The 22571-nt window shown below is 45.0% G+C and overlaps 1 protein-coding gene and 1 long non-coding RNA gene across 2 annotated transcripts in view; one reads left to right on the top strand and one right to left on the bottom strand.

Moving 5' to 3' along the window:
• Nucleotides 1-4202: 4202 nt before the first annotated feature.
• The window catches only part of LOC138114283 (uncharacterized), a 37779-nt gene continuing 19410 nt past the window's right edge, over nt 4203-22571 (bottom strand). Inside the window, exons 2-3 of the long non-coding RNA XR_011152564.1 lie at nt 12212-12347; nt 4203-4293 (exon numbers count right to left, since the gene is read on the bottom strand). This is a non-coding gene — a long non-coding RNA (uncharacterized lncRNA). The remainder of the gene's footprint in view (nt 4294-12211; nt 12348-22571) is intronic.
• Nucleotides 17759-19707, top strand: JUN (Jun proto-oncogene, AP-1 transcription factor subunit). The gene has a single exon (XM_069023533.1). It carries the CDS (start codon nt 18099-18101, stop codon nt 19041-19043), a length of 945 nt encoding a protein of 314 aa, XP_068879634.1. The 5' UTR covers nt 17759-18098; the 3' UTR covers nt 19044-19707.

Genomic DNA, 22571 nt, shown 5'->3' with positions numbered 1-22571 from the left:
GTGCTCTGCTTTAATGACAGAGTATGGAAGACAGGCAATGTTATTCACTTTAAAAGCTACATGTGGGCACTTTCTGAATTCAGTATAGATACTGTGCTTCTGGCAGTCCTCCCACTGTCATTTCATGTGTTTGTCTTCCCAAAAACACACATCTTCCAAAGCTCTGGGTCACAAAACATGACACAAGGTGTGTGCTGGGACCACAACCAAAAGGCAAACTTAAATTCCAAGGGGAAGAAGTTTATTGAGTGGTATTCCCTAAATTCCAACCTTTTCTGGCTACCCCCTACCTTGTTTGGCAGAGGCAGGAGCATCCCTTTGCCAGGGTTTTCTTAAGCTTTTCTTTGCTATGTTTAATGCCCAAAACCTACAGCTGTAAATGGTCCTCCTAAATTATCGAATTCCATAGGTGTGTGTCACCTCCTGCCTCGTGGTACCAGAGTGTCTATCAGCCTCTTCCTTATTGCCTGATCAACGATCCCCTCTAATCACCCTCTTCCTTATTGTCTAAGTATTTCCTTTACTACCATTCACACATGGGAATAACTTGTTTTAACGTTTTACATGACAGATATTTCAGAAACCAGCAGTATAAAAACAACATCAGAAACACAGACCAGCTCTCAGCTAACAGCATGCATTAAATGAGCACATGGCAATCTCCTTTTTCTTTTCTTTTTTAATCTATACCATCAGTATTCTTAACCCCACCTATTAAGTCCACAGCACACACCTAGCAGTGGTACAAAAGGAGCTACAAAACATGTTTTAAACTCAGAAAAAAAGATGGGGATGGTATGCCAGATTTATAAAGAGCAGCATTTAATCCCTGCAACTGCATAACCCAGTTTTACAATAATAATAATAATAATTGTTTGTGCTGCTGACTTCCTTCAACACCTGTGACCCTGTTTGTCGTGGCCTCACTGCCTGCTGGAAACTTGGCAAAAGACAAGAGAAGAGATATTAGGGAACCAATGCTACATCCTGAGAGAGGCCATAAAGTCCAAAGGTTGAGCAGGATTGCCAGGAGCAGCCTGATAAAGAAAGGAAACATGTGGCTCTGAGCAGACAAACTGCTGCGCCCGAGTACAACGTGTTCAGAGGCTGGAGCTGCACCCCAACGCCACCCACGCTCCACAGAGCATGCACTATCCAGGGACTCTTCCCAAACAGCCCCCTTGAAAAAGAATTCTTTTAAGCCCCTTTCTGAAATGAGCATGTGACTGCTCAGTGCCAGAATTTCACAGATCTTAAATTTTAAAAAACACTCCTCTTTATTATTTCAAATTAAGGTAGGATGATTTGTTGATTTAATAAAAGAAAAAATCCTGTGCAAGACCCCTTCTGAATTAGCATATTCAAGCCTTTCCAAAATCTGGCTCCAGTGAAGAACTTGTCCTTAAAAATCTATCAGACTGTAACTAAGCCTGTCACTTGGCATGTAAAATAAACAAGCCAATAATCAGATCCTTCAGAAATTTTCAATGAAACCTGTAAAACTGTCTCATAAAATACCCAGCATTTGAAGAGTTTTTATTCAGAAGGAGAGTACAGCACCTAAAGGTTTCACATTAGGAAGAGCATGGGGCATTAATAACTTTTCCCCCCTCTTTCCTACTCACCACTCGCTCAGTTACACGAGCACAATGTTTTGTGATGCCACACTGTGAATCTGAGCAGAAAACCCTTTCCTGGCTTTCAGCACAAATGAAACCAAGAGCCCAGCATGGCCCCACGAAGGACTGAGCACAAGCAAAGAGCAGGACTGGCAGCCAGGGCAGGGAGGAAAAAGGACACGGACTGCTTTGAGCTCATATTGCTGCTGAGCACTTTCTATTATAAAACCATAACCTAATATGCTTTCAAGACTCCGGCTCTGAGCTGCTTCCCACCGTGCGTCTCCTCCCCTGCGCGGATCCTACAGGGATCTGTCCCGTTCCCGAAATGCGCCAGCGCCTCGGACACCGCTCTCTATTAGATTTTCATTAGTCACTAAACAAGAGGAAGGAGAAGCCCAGCAGTGCCCCTAAACTCTTCCTTGAGAAGCAGCAGCACGGTCCAAAAGGACGGCTCTCCCTGGGAGTGCAATGCCTGGCTCGGCAGAGCTGTCCTCCCTGGGGAGCTCAGCCGTGGGAAGCAGGAGCAAGGAACTGCCTTTTTAGGACTGTGGCTGAGCGGGGCTGGGAAGAGCTGGGGCAGGATCAGGGCTCCGGCAGCAGTTCCTTGGCCTTATAAGGACAAAGCCAGGTATTTTCCCAGCCAGCACATCCAGGTAAGGCCAGGCAGGACTTCCTGGGCTCTCCCACTGCCCGGGGAGACCCTTGGCCACTGTCACACCTGCTCAGTGCAGACCTACAACCCCGCTATCCCCAGCCTCGGAGCATTTCAAATAGGCCTTATTAGGAAACGGGGAAGCTTAATTAACTAATTGAAAGATCGTTCTGAGATCTGCAAAGACAGATGGTTTGTGGGTGAACCATTCTTGATATTAATGTGACATTTTAAGGCATTCACAGCAACATTTTGGAGCGCAAGTCTCTAATGTCAGGCATCTTTTTAGCTCCCTACGTAAGAGGGAAGGTTTCCAGAGGTGAGGAGCAACTGGATTCTCCAAGGGCTTTAATAGAAGGAGGAGAACATCCAAAGCTTCAGACAATCAGCAATTTGTTCAAAAATCTTTAAGAGCACACACAATTAAGACTCCTTCCCAGTTGCCTAAAAATTAAGGCTGCTTCACAGAAAAGCCAAAAGGTTTTAGTTTCATTCAGTTTAAGTGAGATTTCTTGTTATTACCTGTTTTATTTGTCTAGGAGGCAAAACAAACTAAAGCACTTCAGGACAAATCCTCCCATATAGGATATATGTGTAAGCAGCCCTGACCATGAACTCTCTCATATTGTTGCTCTTTTTACTTTCCTGACTGATTTTTTTAAGTAAAAAAAGGAGGCTGTGACTGAAACAGAAAAAAAGTACCACTTTCCCCCAGCAATATTCATTTTTAAATTTGATTTTTGAATCTTTATCAGAAAAATAGCCACAAAAATGGAGTATCCTTGAGTGGATACTCCACTCTAGAAGTTTGGCTATTTTTCCTTGGGGAAATAAAAAAAGTAATTTCCCTTTAGATATGGTTAAAAAAACAACTTGCAGTATAAAGTTAAAATGAGACACTACCCACCCAGGATTAATCCAGCTTCTCAGTTGTGAATATGAAATGGTACATTGAAATTCAAAGAATTACCAAGATATTTTACCATCTTAAGTTTTTTGAGGTTAAACTTTGATAACTGCCTGCCTGGAAATGCTGAAAAGTGTGGGCTTAGCTCAAAGCAGCTACTTTAAACGTAAAGATATGAGAATGGCTTGACAGTTTTGATCTGTACTACTTTTTAAATCCACAGACAAGCATCTGCTCTGCATCCCAAACTACTGCACCATTTGTGCTTTCAGGTAACAATCACAGAAGGAAGACCAAAACTTGGATTCCTCTTGCCACATCCCACTTGCAACATATTGCCAAGTAAACATGGGGGAAGTGCTAATTCCCCCTGGGTAATCACAGGGCATCCATTTCTAGGATTCCTTGTGAGAGGCCCATCCACAGAAACAAGGCTATGGACAACAGGAAAAATTACATTAATCAAATACATTAAATATGTGACAAACTTAGCCTGAGCTCAGAAGTGTAGGACTTTCTCCAGTTGTTGACTGGGCTGGGATTACATTTCCATAGCTCCAAAGGAGCACCAGGGCAAGGCTACTTTCATAAAAGGAATAAAAGTTTTGACACCAGGTTTCTTCATATTGTAAATTTCTCCTTTAAAATAACCTGCTTGCCAAAGCAGTTCAGCTGCCAGAAGGGGAGAGAGGCTGGGAAACTTTATTCCCTTTTAAAAGCAATGTGGGCTGTGCTGCTCAGGTACCCAAGGCATCGCTTCAGAACCACGGAGCGTTGGCTCGTTAGGAGCAATTAAAAAAAATCTGAGGGGATTTTAAAAACAACAACTTCCCAAAACAAAACATGCATATGTACCACATGCATTTGTTTATGCAGCTGTAATGAGTGATGAAATCCATTTATGAGCTGAAGTCACAAGATTCTAAGCAGGTCTTTGTTTAATCTCAGTAAGTAATGACATTTCCCTACTACTTATAATAATGTGATTTGGATCAACATTTTCAAACTTATGCACCTGGTTTTTGACACTGCTCACCAACTGCATTTCTCTTCTGCTTCTCTGCAGACAGAACAGACAGGTTGTTTTGGAGGCACCGCTTCGATCAAGCACCCTAAAAACAGATAGAGAAACCTGGGTTTAGTTGAACACACGCCTGCAGTTCTTGAATTCAGCACATCTTCTGCAGTTCTTACTCAGACTGAGACTCTGGGCAACCTACAAAGAGCGTAAATAAAAATCAATGAGACCATTAGTGGGATGAATACTTACAGCATCAGCCCTTCTATAACCACAAAGTCTGCCCAGATGGATGCCCTTAAAAGACTTTCAGAAGGTTTGCTCCAGACAATGACTCTCGTTCCAGCACGTTGCTGTGACTTAGGAGAATAAAATGAAGATAAATGCAGCTGTTTCTGCTTACATTAATGCAGCATTAGTGCCCTCAGTAACAAAGGTAGGACAGAGTATGCAGGAAAATAAAAGACCCAGCACAAACAACTATTAAGTTACATGTTTTGTGTATTTATAAACTGTGCTAGGCTTTAGATGTATTATTATATAGCTTTAACATCAGTAATCCTGCATATAAATCAAGACCATGTTTTTAGCTTTGATATTAAGGAGAAGAAAAAGGGCAAACCCAAAGATATTTGGCACTGCTGCTTTTGTCATTACACTGCTATTAGCTTTGCAAACAGCTCTGATGTTTTGTGAGGATCAAATCAAAACTAAATGAATCCAGGTCTGCTGGTAATGCACTAGAAAATACAGAGTGATTCTGTATTAGCTCTTTCAAGAATGGAAAGAAGGTTAGACTCCTGGGCTGAACAAAAAGTCAGTGCACCCAATGCACCAGGACAGGACATCCCAGACAGAGGAAAGTTCTCTGGGCCTAGAAGGTGTGAGGGGAAGTGTTGCTCCAATAGCCCTTCTCTGTTCTGTCTCTCCTTTGGCCCATTCACCTCCTGCTCTCCAAAGTCCCCAAGGAGCCAGGAGAGCAGGGGCATTTTGCAGTGTGTCAGCAAACCAAGATGGCAGGAGGACATAAGGACAATGCAAGGACCTTTCACCTGGCATGTTTTGTTCCAAGCAGCCTCTTTTTTATGTGCAAAAGCGTAAAGTACAAGACAATTGGTCCAGCAGCTTGAACCCAAATTTAGGAAGGTTCTAACAAGGCCAAAGCCAGATATGCATAACCAGCAAAGTCTGTGCATCACCCAACTGGCACCAACACAGTGTGTTCCTATTCCTTGCAATTTTTATAATTGTTTTTGTTGATATAGGAAAATAATATGCACTATTGCCTCAGAAATGTATATATGCTAGCTATATTCATGGGAAAATAAACTCAAATGCTACCTTCCTACCTAAATTCTAGGTCTATAAGGATTGTACTTTATATTTCCCCATTTCCAAAGTCCTCTTCAGTTATTTTCCTTTCGGTTTTGGGATCTACTGCATCAGAATGTTCAAAAGAAAGTGGCTATAACTACTGAAGTCAGAGTGACAACTAAAAAACATGTATCAGTAAAAACCATTCTTTAATATGTCAGCCCACATGAACTAAATCCAGCTGAAAACTTCTGAGAAATTAAATTAAAATAAATAACTGTGAGAGTTAAGTAAACAGTTCCCTTACTGGATTTATTATAACTGACTAAAACCTTTCTTCCTCTTTCCACATTAAAGGAGAGGCTTAAAACCACATTTTGCATATTTTATTAGTTCAAACCTTTTCTAACCTGGTTCCCAGGTCAGACCAAGTCTAAAAAAACTTTAAAAAGTGAATCGAACATTGTTCTAAAATAACAGAATCCAGTTGAGTGTGAACAATAGGACTATCAATAAATATCTACTCTTATTCCCAGACCCAGAGTGGAATTCTAAACAATTTTTAGCCCTTAAGATTCACAATTTATTGAACGGAACTTGCACACTAGCTTTAGCAATCAATGTTACCCATTTGATGCCTCTGAATGCTTTCACCAGAGAGAGGAACTGCACGTTTGGAGAAAGAAAAACATTTCTGTGATTGTTTTAAAAATCACAGTTGAAAGTTTCTTGAAAGGTCAGAAAGCAAGTTCTCCTGGTAGACACAGATTAGCAGGCAGAGGGTAGGCAAGGTGCTCAGGGTGTATGTGAAGGGTAATCCATCAGATTGATAGCACCACTATGTATATGGTACAATTATATCTTATCTCCCCAGCCCTGCAACCAAAATAAACCCCATGGAAGCCTTGGAGTCTGCTTCTGTTGTCTTTAAGTACACACCCCTTAGGGTGGCGACCCAGGACACACCACACGCCTTTTACCTCATGTAAGACAAAAGCAAAACAAATATAATCAGTATTTTTCCTTTTAGGACTCTCACTGAGCCTCTTTGATGTGTTCTCCCTAATCGTTTTCTCCTTTTAATCATCACACTCAGGGGTTTCTCTGAGCTTATTATGGTTTAGGTTTTATGTAACCTCTTCCAGGCGGGCGCCTTCCCAAGCTCCCAGCACAGCAACTGCTGTAACAGTACACAGCAACTCTACACCAAGGAATACCTTGGCCAAATGAAACCAAAAGGGAAATTTAGATGAGTACATTCTGCTTAGGTTGGAATTTTGGCTCAGACACAAGAGTTCACACTCCTGGTCTTGCAAAAAGAAGCTCTAACGGAGATACTGAAAATGAAAGTACCTCTTCTACTTCAAAGCTGAAAATCCGGCCGCTACTACAAGGTGTTTTTCTGCTCTGGGAAATTTTGCTTATCTACACCCGTTCATGAAGGGGAAATCCTTGGTCCTGCAAGTTACCTGTGGGTTTGCCATTCACTTGACTAGCCCTGAGACTCTGCCAATATGATTTACTGGTATAAAACTAGTTTAATTTCCAATTTCCATGTGGCTGCTTGCCAATATTTCTTTGTCTTATGAGCAATTATTCACATTTACATTTTATCTTGATTCTCTTTAGCAACATTCCTATTTACACAGAGAATCCTTCAATGGATTACTACATTCTTTTCAGTTTTACCTAAGAAGTGCATTGGTGTCCTATAGTTCTAAAATTTTCCTGATCCCCTATTAACAAAATGGCTCAATTTATAACAGGAGCTATGTAAAACTCACATAAATGAAATACCTATAAAATATCCTGTAAACAGCTGCCCCCCATCTAAGCTGCCAGTAGATTCATGAGGTTCTAAAGTTAATTTCCATTTATCAGCTAAGAATTACTGATATCACTGATACTCATTTCTGTTGTTCCATGTCAGGACGCTGCCCATAGAGGAAGCAGGAGCTGGGACAAGAACTGGAAACATTTCCTTCACGTGGGAAGGTGCCCTGCTAAGAAACTGCTAATTGAACCTGACAGCAGGCGTATAAACAACATTAGAGGGAGTGCTCACACATGTACTCCCAATAAAGGGGAGGACAAGGCGGTGAAAGTCAGAGCTATTACAAGACAAATACAAATTAAGGACATTGTTTTTAATCTCCAGGATACTAAAATATTTCTGAGAGCTTCCAGTGTTTGGGAGAAGAGGGAGGGAAAGAAGGGGGCAGGGGAGCAGTGAGCTCTGCTAAGACTTTTTAAATTGTTTCTGTCACCTTTTGTGGGAAAATCATTCTAGAGAAAAGCAAGAGAGGATTTCGAAACTAACAGAAAAAGACTTGCTAAAAGGTACTTTGCTCTCTGTAAAACTTCCCATGGGGCCTGAAAAAGCACCCTGAGCATGCCCTTTATCACACAGCTTTGCATATTGAATGCTGTTTGTTTCAGAGGCAGTTGTATATTTTTACCTGGAGGGTTATTCCTGTAAATTGTCCCCTGATTACTGATCTGTGAGAAGCAAGTGAAGGAGCCAGAGCTACCACAAAGATATAAGTACAATTTTTGAAGTTCATGGGATTTTCAACATTCCCCCTCCTTATCCCAAAACTTTAACCTTTGAGTGAACACTGCCATATATATTTTTTGTTTGGCTGCCTGGTGGGCCACCTGAAAATCATCAGCACTCTGAGAAGAAAGCTGCTATGGTTTATTCAGAATTTCCTTAAACCGAAGTCCTGCTGTGCATTACCATTTCCCAGAAAGGTGCATTGTTCTATCAGCACCCCTATCAAATTCAAGAGCAGAGACGCGCTGTCGGGACGTGCAGCAGCTCAGATAGGCCGGGCTGTTGCAATCCTGTTGCAATCCTGTGCAGAAAACAGAACGTTAACACTGGCATGCTGCTCCCACGCCCTCCCCTCTCCAGGCTTCCCATTAACTCCGTGACACCCTGCAAGGCACAGGATTTATTTACACAACACCACGCTTGAGACGAGCCTTTGTTCGGCTGCAATGTTGACAAGGCTTAGGAAGCACTACCCGCCAGAGTAAAGGTGTATTAAGCATCAACTGAGGATGAATGAAATGCTTTGAGACTCGCTTGATCGAGTTTCCAGCTGCAGCACAATTCCCTTTTAGCCAGGAGCTGCTGGGACAAACTGGGGAAGCTCCTGCCTTTCACAGAGAGCAGTGGCTGGCACTCCCATGGAGGTTCCGCGAGGACTTTAATCCGGGATATGTGGTGACACCCTGAAAAGAAGCAAATTCCTCTCTGCCCAGCCATTCATGTTTTTGCTGGGCCGCAGTTGGGATGTGTTTCCCAACAGCGTTCACCTCACGGCTGTGTCAGCGCCAGGGAGGGGACAGCGTGGGAGCCGGAAGAAGGCAGGACTGGCTCTTGTGTCAGCAGGGCCGGCCGAGCACACGGCGCGCCCGACGTCATTCCAGGCGCTGCTGATTTACATCTGCTCAGGAGCGCTCCTCGCTTTTCCTTAAAAAGCATTTGCTGTATGGAGAGCGGTTTACAGCGTAACGTAGGTGTAAAACCAGGCAATCTCAGGAGCAGATTTATGGGGTGGAAGCGTCCAAGGGGGCCGTGAGCTTCACCTCCCCACTCCTGCAGGGGCAGCGGCTGTGGCACCCACCCTCTTCCCTGAGGGGAGTTCAAGGCAGGAGAATTCCCGTGTTTCACGTGGTCATCTTCTTGCCAAAGGTCTGGACTGAGAAACGGGGCTTATTCTTTAAGAAACGACCAGTGGGAAGCTGGAGAGGTGCTGGTGCTGTGCTTCAGCATCCCCCTTCTGGGAAGCTGCCATGTGATAACTCCTCCTGCATGAACACCTCCAAATCACTGTCAGAGCCCCTCAAAGCACAGGCTCTTAATGTAAAGAAAACAAAATAAACCCCTCAAAAAGCAAGCCCATAGCAACTGGAAGATATTTGGTCAAGAATGTCAAAGAGTGACCAGAGAGTTAAACTGGCATAAATCTAAGTGCCAGTATATGCTCCACACAGTCCTGGGTCAGATTCAAAATGCATTACAAGGCTCATGAACCAATAAAAACGTCAATGATTGATATCCTAAAAGCAAATGGGGGCAGTAACAAATATTTTATACCAACAAGTTAATCCTAGATCTTCCAGATGAAAATCCATTGCTTCTCCATACCTATTCCTTAATGCATTTTTAAAAATAAAAATAGTTCATACCACTTGTCCAGCATTTATCCCCCCCAGATCAGCCTGCTTTACTAGGAGTTCAGTCTCATGTCCATTTTACAAGCAGGGGAATCAAGCTACAAAGATACTGAAGGTGATTAAGAGCCATTCAGCAGGAGGCAAAAGCAGGGAAGAGTGCAGTTCCCATTTGACTCTGTTCTCCTGTTTTTCCTCTTTGGGTATACAGAAAATAAGATTATTTCTCATTAAACTCACAAGGTTATATTAAAGAGGTGAACAATTTTTTTTGCCAAACTTTTAAAGTTTTCTTAGTTGTCTTGAAGGGAAATACAGTCCCCACCAGTACTGCTTAAGGGTTAGGTAAATACTCTGCTGACCAATAACAGAAATGTGAAATATTCCCCTGTTCTTATTAATATTTATGTAATAATCCAGGGCTGAAATTTGCTATCATTGAACTGACCTCAGATCTCTGACATAAATGCCTATATGAAGCACCTGGCAATGGGCTGGGAGCATCCACACCCAGAAGTGCTTTGTCTGGGCTTGCAGCTCTGCCAGCCACACACCTTTTCCTACACCGGCTGCAAGGAACGCAGGAACTGGAAAACATCAGCACAAAACGTGCTTATGGTAGAGCAAGGCTACTGTTGTACCATTAACTCTTACAACACACGTGCTTCACCTCCCTCACATGACTTACCTGAGCCCACAGCCCTCTCCTCACTGAATAGAAACCTCTGGAAATCTGTGCATGCTGCAACTGGTACCTGGCTCTCTAAATACCACACAGCCACTTCTGGAATGGCTTTCTAGTTGTTCCCTATATAAAAAAAATGGTAAAATTTAAACCAATCTGAATTTCAATTCACAGCCATCACAGCCTTTAGGCCTTTGCTTTAGTGTTGTCCTTTTATTCTGAAAATTCTCCTTGATCTTATGAACTTGTTTTTTAACATACTCAAGTGCTATTGCTTTTTTTATGTTTCTTATGTTCTCAACAGACTGTAAACAGTCCTGTGAGCTGATCATCCCATCTGCCAAAGACACCACCAGCTGCTCATGGGGCTGCTCTAGCACACATGGGAACATGTAGCCTGAGCCCATTGTAAAAACACAAGATCTCAGGTAGCGATCCATGTGATCCAAATGATTCTGAGCTAAATTTTCCATCTCTTTTGCCTTCTGAAACAAGAGAACATATAGATGCTGTAGTGTTGGCAGCTGCATACAATTTTTACCACAGAAAAGAGGAAGGAACAGCAATTTTGAGGGGTTGAGTATCCTGGAGAACTCTCCTGTGAATTCCTGAGGGTCTGCTGTGGGTGAGACTGGGACATTCCCAGCCCGTGAGGGGACAGGGCTGCCCAGACAGGGAGGAGCAGCTCCGTCACTGTGTGACAGCTCAGCTGGGATCAGAGATCAGGTTGTTGTTTATTAATCAGGTGGGTCTGAGGAAGAGAAGCAGTTCAGTAGCACCTTCTCTAAAACAGAAGCCTTGAACTCTGCTTGTGCTTCCAGGCACCATCCTTCCCAGGCCGTGCCCTTTCCTCCCTACATTGCCTTCCTTGGCTCTTTGGCAACCCTAACTGCTCCCACACCATGACTCCAACATAAATGACTGTCATCCACAGTGAATGTTTCCTGTTCATTTGAATTACGTGAGCAGGCACTCTGTAAACTTCCCCACAGGCTCCACCACACTAATCCCTGGGAAGGAGCAACCTGCAGAACCTACTTTCACTGTTGAATGCTTTCTCTGTTTGTTGCTCCTCCTGTCAGAGCCATTACTTGAATTCAGACAGGTGTCCTTACATCTGTCACCCACCAGCCACTGCTGACATTCAGGAACAGGAACTCGCTGTCCGTGTCCAAGCCCAAGCCTGTGGCACAGAGCAGGAAAGCTTGATTGCTCCCTGGAAATCCCTGAGCTCTGTGCTGCTTTTCACTGGGCAGTTTTGGTCTCACGCAGACTTGCTTCCTCCCCTTCTCCTGTTGCAAGTACTGCTTTATCCCAGGTAGCCAGGAGCCTACTGTGCCAACAGCTGCTAAGACAGAGCAAGGTGTCAACTTTGACAGGATGCCAGATTGTTTATTAATTAAAAATTTAAGTACTCTGAATCTGTCCTGAGACCCTAATCAAAACTGAGCTATTTTACCTAGGGCTCTGAATGGTTAAATCCAGTTATTCTGAGACTTTCACTCACAACTGGCAACCAGAAATAAATCCATTTTGTTGACACTACTGTCTGTTTATTGAAATACCCAAAGACCACAAAGCTAACTTCAGTTCTCCACAGTGAAACCCCACCTCAGTAATATGGGAACAAATGCATGCTTCCAGCAGGATCTTTCCCCCTGAACACAATAAATATCTTTTTGAAGGCGTTCACCTGCTTCCCCAGCACTCAGCATCAATATGCTTCTATTTGTGTGGTACATTTTTCCTGCTGCCAGCTCCCAATGCCAAGCAGAGCCGTCTGCTTCCCATATGCCACCTGTCCTCCAGTGCCTCCTCTCCTGCTTACCTTCTCTCTCTGGGCTCCCGCTGTGGATCAACTGCTACTCTGCCAGCCTTCTTGGTGTGTAGAGGATTTTTCCGACTGCAAGCTCCACATGATGGGAACTCTGCCCAATTCTTTATTTCCCGGAGCACCAGCTAAGCTGTGGTATAGAAATAATGAGCACAGAGACATTATTGGTGTGACATTTAGATTTGTAACATCCCAAACATCCTCCTAGAGCAAGGTGTCCCTGCCCAGGGCAAGGGGGTTGGGAGAAGATGATCTTTAAGTTCCCTTCCAACCCCAGCCATTCCAGAATTCTAAAAAGCACAGGAAGCAAGGCCTCAGGGTTCTTTTCAGACTCATCTCTAGACAAGGTAGTTAACTTCTACTTGCTCAGGGTTTTGTAAAAATACATACAAGTGTTAGAATAAAAAAATTATGAAGTTCATTACTTATTTGAAAATGTGTTTCTGAGCATTTGCAGTGAGCACTGAAATCCTCTATAAAGCCAGCTGGGAATAGGAAGCACAAGAGTGAGAAATTTAATGTAACTATTGAGTGAAGAGGTCATCCCATCCACTTTAGAGACAATCCTATCACACCTTTCATTCAGATATTGCTGCACATAAACATCCAGGGTTTGAATTGCTCAGGCAGCATTCTTAAGAAAATGGAAAACGTTTTTAGTGGTTCTTCCCTCACTTCTGCAGCCATTCTGTGTTTTTACAGCACTGCTGTCCTGCCCCAGAGGTAACCCAACAGGTCTTGCAAAGCCTCCTAACTTTGCCCCACCTCCATCATTCACAATCTTGTCTCTCTAACCTACTCATTTTCCCCCATTCCACAAACTATTAGTTTCAAAGAAATTCAGAGATTAATTAAAATGATTGGTGGGATGAGTAGGTGAGGGGGACAGGCTAAAGGGCTTGACAAGAAGAAAGATGAAAAGGACTAAGTGCGTATGGCTTGGTTATGCGATGACTAATGGAGGGTGGAGGAGATGGACACGATACTCATTTACAAGTGCCTGTGGTTCTGAGGAGCATTTTTCATGTGCAAAATGAAGACTCGCTCAAGACCGGCTGGGTTTTTCAGAGTTTTGGTTCCAGAGTCCTTCATGTCAAGTTGTGAGTCCCACTCTTCCCCCAGCCTATGCATTCCCACCCTTCCCTTCTGTCCCCAAATGTAAGGATTTATTTTTATTCCAGACTCAGTTCTTGGATCTCCACCTGGCCACAGGAGTCCTACTGGGAGCAAAGAGCAGGAGGAGAGGCCACGGAAGCCGGGGGTGGATGAGGTGGCAGCTCTGCCACACCTCTGCTGTGCTGCAGACTTGGACCCACTTGAACCGACGACGCAAACACACCCTGAGGAACCAGGAAGGAACTGGGACCAGCAGAATCTGGGAATTATTTTACTTCCACTTGGCCTGAAGAAACTCTGTTCCTCGTACCCTCTCTCTGGCACCTTCTTTTACTATGCTTTGATGGAGTAAATAGGAGAAAAATACTTGTTCCTTCTAACTCTTGTCTCCCCCAGTTGGAGAAATCTGGTCTATAGTAACTCCTTAGGCAAGCAGAAAGCAGTGTGAGAAGATGCAGTAATTCCCAGTTTTATTCACTTTAAGAGGTAAAGAAGGAGATCATGTTTTGAAAGCATTGTTTTTTAAAAAAAAGACAATCTATATAATAGTTTTCTATACAATAAAAATGTTATAGAAACTTCTCTGAGGATGAGAAAAAGCAAAATAGTCTAAAGAAAAAGAAAACATACAAAAAAACATACAAAAGAAATTTGTATGTTTAAATATTTAATATACATGTAATGTATATATCTCTAACAGAAGAAAAACTGTATGGAAAAAAGAATTTTTTTTTCTGCGAGCACTGTTTCCAACATAAAAAAAATCAGAAACTGCTATCCATCCTTTTTTCTTTCATTTTTTTTTTTTCCCCAAATGATTTCGAAATAAGCCAAAAGCATTTGAGATACAGGAGTGAAACAAAAAAAACAAACCCATTTATTCCTGGACACCAATATAATTTAGACGGATGTGGTGTGTATAAGAAATTTTAATTTGTCCCTGAAAAGCCATTTAATTATTCAGACTATCTGATTGCCTCACTCAGGCTTCTATTGATTGATTAGAGAAGTTTATAAATCAAAATCTGCATTACTGCTGCCTAACGCATCGGCCTCTCAGCAATACAGGGCAGGGATTGGCAATTCCTACCCACAAGTTTGTTTATTGAGCCATGTAAATGGCTATGCTTTGTACCTGGGTCAGGAAGTGTTCCTTCATCCTACTAAAGGAATATTTACTTAAGGACGTCAGGAAAGGGGGAATAAAAGCCCTGAATTAATAGGTGTTTAATAAATCAGGGCATAGCCACCAGAATTCCCAGCTCCTAGGCTAATGGCCACAAAGGATCATTATCCATCGGTCCCACTTCTGGATCTGCTCTACTCTGAAGGTCTCAGGTGCTGAACCTGGGGCTGAAATCTCAGCCAAGCCCTCCCTGAAGTCCCATATTAGGCAGAAAATCCTCTGGGAGCAGCCAAGAGCTCTTGCCTTTGATTTCAGAGCTCTCCTGCTCTTCACAAGCACCTTGACTCTATTGCAGCCTGGACCAAATAACCCCCAGTGAGCAGCAATTAACATAATGAGTGTCCCCCACAGCTACAGGGCCTCAGCTCCAACACGTCTCCAGCAAACTGGAATGTCTACTCCTGAAACTCCGCCTCTGCAAGAGGAAGGAAGTACAGAACCGAAATGGGTGGAGGGGAAAAAAAATTAAATTAATCCCTCCAGCCCAATCTAACCCTCACTGAAGTTAATCAAAACCTTGCATTGATATCAGTGGGCTCTACAGGCAGTTTTTCAAATCTGTAATAAATAGAATGGTTTAAACTACACTGAACATGTTCCACGTAGTCTGAACTTTGCTTTCTAGGACAAAAGAAACATGCAGAAGAAAACCCCGAAAGATAAAACAAAACAACTAAACTCTTAACCAATTAAATACACGAAGTTAATCAGAATAAATTTTATTAGTAGTATTTGTCTATACAGCAAATTAATTGCATGGCTTCCTATGTACCACAAACCACCTCCCGTTTTTAGCTTTATTTGGAAATATTTAAAATATTTTATTTCAAAATAAAAACCTCCACACAATAAACGACGTAGAATTCACTTCTTGCATTTCTCCAGAATTTCTTCCTTGCCCTTTATAAACATAAAAACTGCGGGGTGACACAAAGAAGATCATTTATGGGCTATCTCCGGGAATTGTAACATATCAAGGACCGCCACATCAGGTCCGACGAGATACCCATCTCTGACAAGAGCCAGGAGTGGATCCCTAGGGAGGCACACGAAACCAGGGATGCCCCCCCAGGCACAAGTCATTTGCAGCTCTGGGATTTCCAGAGCCAGTGTAAATGTTCTGGGATTCACAGACCATAGGTGATTTCTCTTCTGTGAATTCATTCAGTCACGTTAAAATCCTTCAGCCCACCCTTGCCTGAGAGTTCCACCGTTGAAGCACAGTTCTGTGAAGACATTTCTCTGGTTTATTCCGAACCTGCTAGTTTCATTTGCTGCCCCTTGGCTCTGGTGCCAGAAGAGTCAGTCACTGGTCTCTATTTATCTTGCATGTAAAGATTAAAAAGATTGAACCACTGCTTTGAGCACTCACTGCACTAATGAATTTCAGAGATCTTATGCATGTGCAGTGACTTAGTGCTGTTTGGCTGAACTGTTTCTGCAGCTGAAGTCTGAGTTACCTGCAACCCAGAGAGATGCTGCGAGGACGCCAGCAGCACACAGCAAGCCCCCACATCCATTCCAAACTTTGTATTTTGTGCCACAGAGTGTTAACACAAACACTGCATGTATAGTTTCCATCATTCTAGTTAAACCAGTGCCCACCGTGTGGCCGAACAGGGCCAGGTGGGAACACCAAGAAAAACGCAGAAGAAAAAAACTCCAACAACTTCAAAGAGGGGAGCTGGACCTTCACTTTTCTTTCACAGATGCTGATGTTTTGTTTGCTTCATTGCTCCTTCCTATACAGTAACTGGTAATTATGTCATTATATCCAGAAAAAAATAGCACTGGAGAATTTGAAAGTGTGTTTTCAAAACTGGACCTAAGTTTGTCAGCTTCACATATTGTGAGAAGGGATTGAACCAGACAGACCAAGTTCTGCAGTGACAAAAAGCTGAACAGCAGGTAACAGCTTCACGTTGGAAGCATACGGAGCACTTGTTGCACTGCCGGCAATCAAACACACAAGTACAGCCCTGCAGTCCCTGTGCCACGCCGTTTTGTCACCGTCTGTCCTCAAATACCTGCTGCACTTTATTCCAGAGGTAGCTGCCACTCAGCATTCTCAAATCCCCACCACCCCGAGAGAAGGGGCTGTGCGGGGCAAGGTAAGAAAAACGAATCCCTTTTATCAGCGCTCTGCCCTGGAACGCCGCTCGCACAGAGCAGCTCCAGCGAACCAGACAGCTCCCATCTGTTGCTCCGAGGGGAACATGCCAGCACAGACGTTTCTCCTCCACCCCGATCCTTCGGCTCCAGCCCTTATTTTCCCTCCAGACTAACCTGCACTTCCACAGCAATACTAGGGCACTGTCTAAAATTAGGCCGTCGCTGTCCCCTCCCCGTGAAGGACAAGTTCAGAGAAACCCATCCGCAACCCGGCTTTTTCCTGTCAGGTTTTATTTCCCCTCTGTATTCTCCTGGTTATTATTCCTGAGGCCGGGAATTGACGTCCCGGGTCTCTGTAAAGGCAAAGCCGTGCCGGGGGGCGGAGGTGCGGGGGCGTACGCGAACACCCGCGGCCGAAACCCGCGGCTCCCGCAGGGCTGGGCGGGCGAGCGGGGACTGCACAGGCCCCGCGGGGGCTCAGCCCGGGGCGGGCAGCGCGGGGTGCCCGCGGCGGTGCCACCCCCGGCGCTGCCTGGAAGCCGCGGGGGCGGCGGGACGGGGAAACCACGTGGGGCTCCCCGGGAGCGCCACCTGAAGGGCCGAACCACCGCCGGGGGAGGGAGGAGCGGCGAAGCAGGGGGGAAACACCGCAGCCCGAAACCCGGCGGAGGCACCGGCCGCCAAGCAAACAAACAAACAAACAGAGAAACAAAGGCACAGACACACCGGGAGCGGCGGCGGACGGCGGGCCGGGGCCGAGCGCGGGGCCGGGGCCGAGCGCGGGGCCGCCGCCGTTGGTTCGGCGCCCGCTGAGGAGGCGCCCGGGCGGCCCCGCCAGCCAACCCCGCGCGCGCGGGACGCGGTAACCAGATATTTCAAAAACAAAGACGTCAGCCCACACTGCCCCGCGCGCGCCCCCCCGGCATTACGTCATCCCACAAGGCCCCGCGCGCTCAAGAAGCTTCTGAGGGGGGGTGGCCATGGCGACCCGGGCCGGGTCCGCGCGCCGGGCCCTGGCCCCGCCCCCCCGGGGACGGGGCGGTGGCAGCCAATGGGGAGCGCGCGGGGTGACATCATGCGCTATTTTTAGCGGGCTCGCGGCCGCTGATAAGTGAAGGGCTGCACGGCGGGAGCGGGCGCAGAGCGCGGGGCGGGCGGGAGCGAACGAGCGCGACTGAGTGCGGGCGCTGGGACGGTGGAGCGGGAATAGCGCGGAGCCGGGCAGGGAAAGTACTTGTGACGGCGGAGCGGCGTCCCGGCACCACCGGCAGAAGGAGGAGGAGGGCGGCGAGGCGCCCCGCCAGGCCGGGCGGGCTCTCAGCGCGGCGGCAGCAGCAGCAGCAGCGATCCAGTAAGGCTCCGCGTTTCTCCTTCCTCGGCTCCGCGTTCCCCTTCCCCGGGAGGGTCGGGGTGCCCGCGGGGAGCTGAGCGGCGGCCGGGCAGCTTCCCCTTCCCGGACTGTGTTCTATGAGTGCAAAGATGGAGCCTACTTTCTACGAGGATGCGCTGAGCGCCGGCTTCGCGCCGCCGGAGAGCGGCGGGTACGGATACAATAACGCCAAGGTGCTGAAGCAAAACATGACGCTGAACCTGTCCGACCCCTCCAGCAACCTGAAGCCGCACCTGAGGAACAAGAACGCCGACATCCTCACCTCGCCCGACGTGGGGCTCCTCAAACTGGCCTCGCCCGAGCTGGAGCGGCTCATCATCCAGTCCAGCAACGGGCTGATCACCACCACGCCGACCCCGACGCAGTTCCTGTGCCCCAAGAATGTCACCGACGAACAGGAGGGGTTCGCGGAGGGCTTCGTGAGAGCTTTGGCCGAGCTGCACAACCAGAACACGCTGCCCAGCGTCACCTCGGCCGCGCAGCCTGTCACCAGCGGGATGGCACCTGTGTCCTCCATGGCCGGCAGCACCAGCTTCAACACCAGTTTGCACAGCGAGCCCCCGGTGTACGCCAACCTCAGCAACTTCAACCCCAACGCGCTCAGCTCCGCGCCCAACTACAACACCAACAGCATGGGATACGCGCCCCAGCATCACATAAACCCCCAGATGCCCGTGCAGCATCCCCGGCTCCAGGCTCTGAAAGAGGAGCCGCAGACTGTACCTGAAATGCCGGGGGAAACTCCTCCCCTGTCCCCCATTGACATGGAGTCACAGGAGAGAATCAAAGCCGAGAGAAAGCGCATGAGGAACAGAATCGCGGCGTCCAAATGCCGGAAAAGGAAGTTGGAAAGGATTGCTCGGTTGGAAGAAAAAGTGAAAACTTTGAAAGCGCAGAACTCAGAGCTGGCATCAACTGCCAACATGCTCAGAGAACAGGTTGCACAGCTTAAGCAGAAGGTCATGAACCACGTCAACAGCGGGTGCCAGCTCATGCTCACACAGCAGTTGCAGACGTTTTGAAGAGACTCTTCAGCGAGAACTGTGTGTTGTGGTACAACTAAACGGGAAAAATCCAAAGTGGCAGAGGCATAAAGCTAATGGCAAAAGCTGAGAGGCTGTCCTGCCTGTGCTCCGCAAAGCGCATGTGTGGAAAGACTGGCAAAGCCTTCAGCTGGAGCCGGGAGTGAGCGGCCAGCGCTGCTCCGGGAAGTGCTGTTCCTGCTCGGATGAGATGTCAGATCTTCGTTTAACATTGACCAAGACCTGCATGGACCTAACATTCGATGATCATTCAGTATTAAAGGTTAAACTGCAATAGAAACTGTAGATTGCTTTATGTAGTATTCCTTAAGAAAAAAAAAAAGTGGGAGGGAGGTTTGTGGGAGGCTGATAAACAAAAAAAGAACTGTTCTGCCTGCCTTCAAGTAAATCGTGTATGTACATATCTTTTTTTATTTTATTTTATGAAAGTTGATTAATGTCAATAAACTACTTCATGACTTTGTAAGTTATTTTTATGTTGTTTATTTGGGCACTGCCCAGTATTGTTTGTAAATAAGAGGCTTTTTTTTAGCACTCTGAGTTTACCATTTGTAATAAAGTATAATTTTTTAATGTTTCTGTTTCTGGAAAAAATTCTAGAAGGTTCTATTATATTTAAGAAAAATAAAATAATTAAAATGTATTTTCCCCTCACACTTTTTTTTTTTTTGGCTAGTACCTGAGTTGGGAAAATGCCCTTTGAGCTGCACTCTGAAGGGTAGGGATTATGCTGAACTTACTCTATAACTCCGGATATGTCCTGGAAAAGGTGTGAGGAGGGGAGGGAGAAGCCAGATCATGGCCACTAAACTCATACAACTTTTGGGGTTGTCCTGAAGTTGTATTTCCCAGCTGCAGCCTGCCTGCCTTGCCTGCCGCATTCTTGGGGCCCAGTTTAGACATCTGACTTCAGGCAGGGTTGTGGAGGGGTGGAAAGGCAGGGAATGAAATTGTTCCATAACTGGAGCAACTGGCTACTTGATCTGACATGCTTTTTATTAAATTAATGCCCTCAAGAAGATAAGGCAGGTGGTTGTATTTAAAAAAAAATAGGCTGTAGGCTTCAAAAATAAAAATATTCACCTTTATCCCTATGTTTTCTCAGGTAGGAGGTGATTCTTGTCTGTTAATATTTATGACAATGCTGCTGTCAACAGTAAAATAAGTTTATAACCCTTTCCCTGTCTCTAAATCCTTTTCCTTTTGGGTGTTACTCTGGGTTCTAACCTTCTTGGCAATACAAAAGCTGGGAAAACTGAACCTAGTGGGAAATGAAAATAGCAACTTGTTGAAAAACAGCAACAAGTTGCTTGTTTCCAGCAATTTGCTGAAAATAGCAACTTCTCAGGCAAGTCCCAGGTATTTTTTACAAAATAATCCTGATTTTTAGTACAATGATAATATACAGGTATATCTTAGAAACATGCTACTTTACTTGAGGGGGGGTGGGAAACAGCTTTATTTACCAGGATTTTAAACACTGTACCAAATCAATTCTGTTTAATAAACCTATTTGAAGGAGACCAGGTATTTTCCTGTTTGCTGTTTGGAGCCAAACAGCTGAGGGAAAATAGATGATCTCAGAAGACTGCCAGAAAATATACTAGAAAATTATTATTCTCAAGCAGGCAGTTTTAAAAAAGTCTTTTTTTCCTTAAATTAGAATAAGCCTAATTTTAATTGAAGTGATAGTGTTGGTTAAGGTCACTTCACAAAATGACTAGATAGTTTTTTATATATATATTTATATATACACATCTTTACTGTTATCAAGATTATACTCTGAAACTTGCAACTACTATGGGTCAGTTCCTTACAGGAAGCAGGGAAGTATCTTCCTCTAACTTTCCCCCCCTCACCCCATTATACACATTTTATCACACGAGGGGGTATTTTAATGTTTAAAATATGCTAATTTGGTAGTGTCCTTCCACATCCCAAGCGTGGGTCAAGGTAGGCACCGTTTGGAGGGTGTTTGCTGCTGTCAGAGGAATACAACTGTAACAACACCAACCAAACAAAGGGTTACTAGGAGGATTCCCAAGTTTGCCAAGAGTACATTTTGCTGATGTCAGCAACCCGGAAGGTAAGTTGATTTTGACCATATGTAGGAATAGACAGCAGAGGGATAATACACAGCACTGCTGGGTGTGGTTTTACAGGGATTTAGCAAGTGCCAACTAGCAAAATAAGCAGGGCAAGGAGATTAATTACCTGCAAAGGTGCATGTTTAACTCTCAGCAGCGCTGGGATATGGAAGAAATGTTACTAGCAAGCATTCTGCTTAATCACCTAATTACGTAAAAAATAAATACATTATATAAAATACTATGTTAATTAAACACAGCTGAGTGACAGTCTGCTCCACCCTAGCCTCATGTGCACACACAGACATTCAGCAGTGCAGTTGTGTGCTTTCTCTCAGGGTGACATTCTGTGGCATGGGTGAAAGAGTTCCTGAGCAATGGCACTGCTGGGTCAGTGGGCACCATGTGATGGGTTGTTCCTATCACACCAATATTTCACTGATGTCCAGTCATAGAATCTGCCAAGCAAGGTGGGGTTTAGCACCAGTTAGGCAGCTTCACAAGGAGATGAAGAGCACTTCAAGTTGAACCTTTTCATTGGTCCCTCATCACATTTGAGGATTAGGCCTAAAAGAGGGCAAAGTAAGTTTATATTCCTTCCACCTCCATCTGTTTTGTAAACAGTGTGGTGGGCCGGGAGCCTGTTGCTATCTGGTCCACCTCAGCCTAGATTAAAATTAAGCACTCTCAGTATATTTCTTAGTAGATCACTGTGTGATCAATACACACAAGGGTAATGAAAGACGTGCGTGCGCTTGTATGTGGTGAAATGCAAAGTTTTAACACTTACTTAACTGCCAAGACTAAAATTGCCAAATGCACTATGGGCCTTACTTCTACAAGGAATAGTCAGTTCTCTCTGAGATTCAGAGAGAAACTCTTTTTGTTGCCCCAGCTGTACTCACAAGGGAATATTTTGCAAATAACAGCATTGTGAACATGTATTTTGTTTGGCTGTGAGTGTTGTCAACGGATTCAGGAAGTGAAGTCAGAAAAAGGCAGGGTTTCAAACAGGGCAGGCTACACAGAAATGCCTGGGCAAAGAGCCTCTAATCAGAACAACATGTTTGGGACACGGGAATATTAATTACAATTTGGGTCTCTATTGAAACCAATAGAAGCCTCACACTTCCATCCCCATGAACAGAAGTGAGCTACAAAGAGAGGTCTGACCATCATTGTTCACTGAATAATTTTAAATCCAAAGTACTTTTCATTTTAGGAAGAACAGTGACAATTTAACTTACTCTCCAGTGGCGCAGAGTTAGAGTCACCAGCCACTTTCAACCTCAGAACACAGTGGAAGTTTGTACAGACCCCCATGTATCTGAAGGTCTAAAAAATACCAACCTCAAAACAGAGGACTTTAAATACCAGCCTAATGCAGCACATACCCATTTAACAATGAAGTCTAATGACC

This window comes from Aphelocoma coerulescens, chromosome 8 (genome assembly GCF_041296385.1).
Source record: "Aphelocoma coerulescens isolate FSJ_1873_10779 chromosome 8, UR_Acoe_1.0, whole genome shotgun sequence".
Taxonomy (NCBI): domain Eukaryota; kingdom Metazoa; phylum Chordata; class Aves; order Passeriformes; family Corvidae; genus Aphelocoma; species Aphelocoma coerulescens.
The sequence above is the reverse complement of the archived record's forward strand: the minus strand, read 5'-3'. Positions and strand labels throughout refer to the sequence as shown.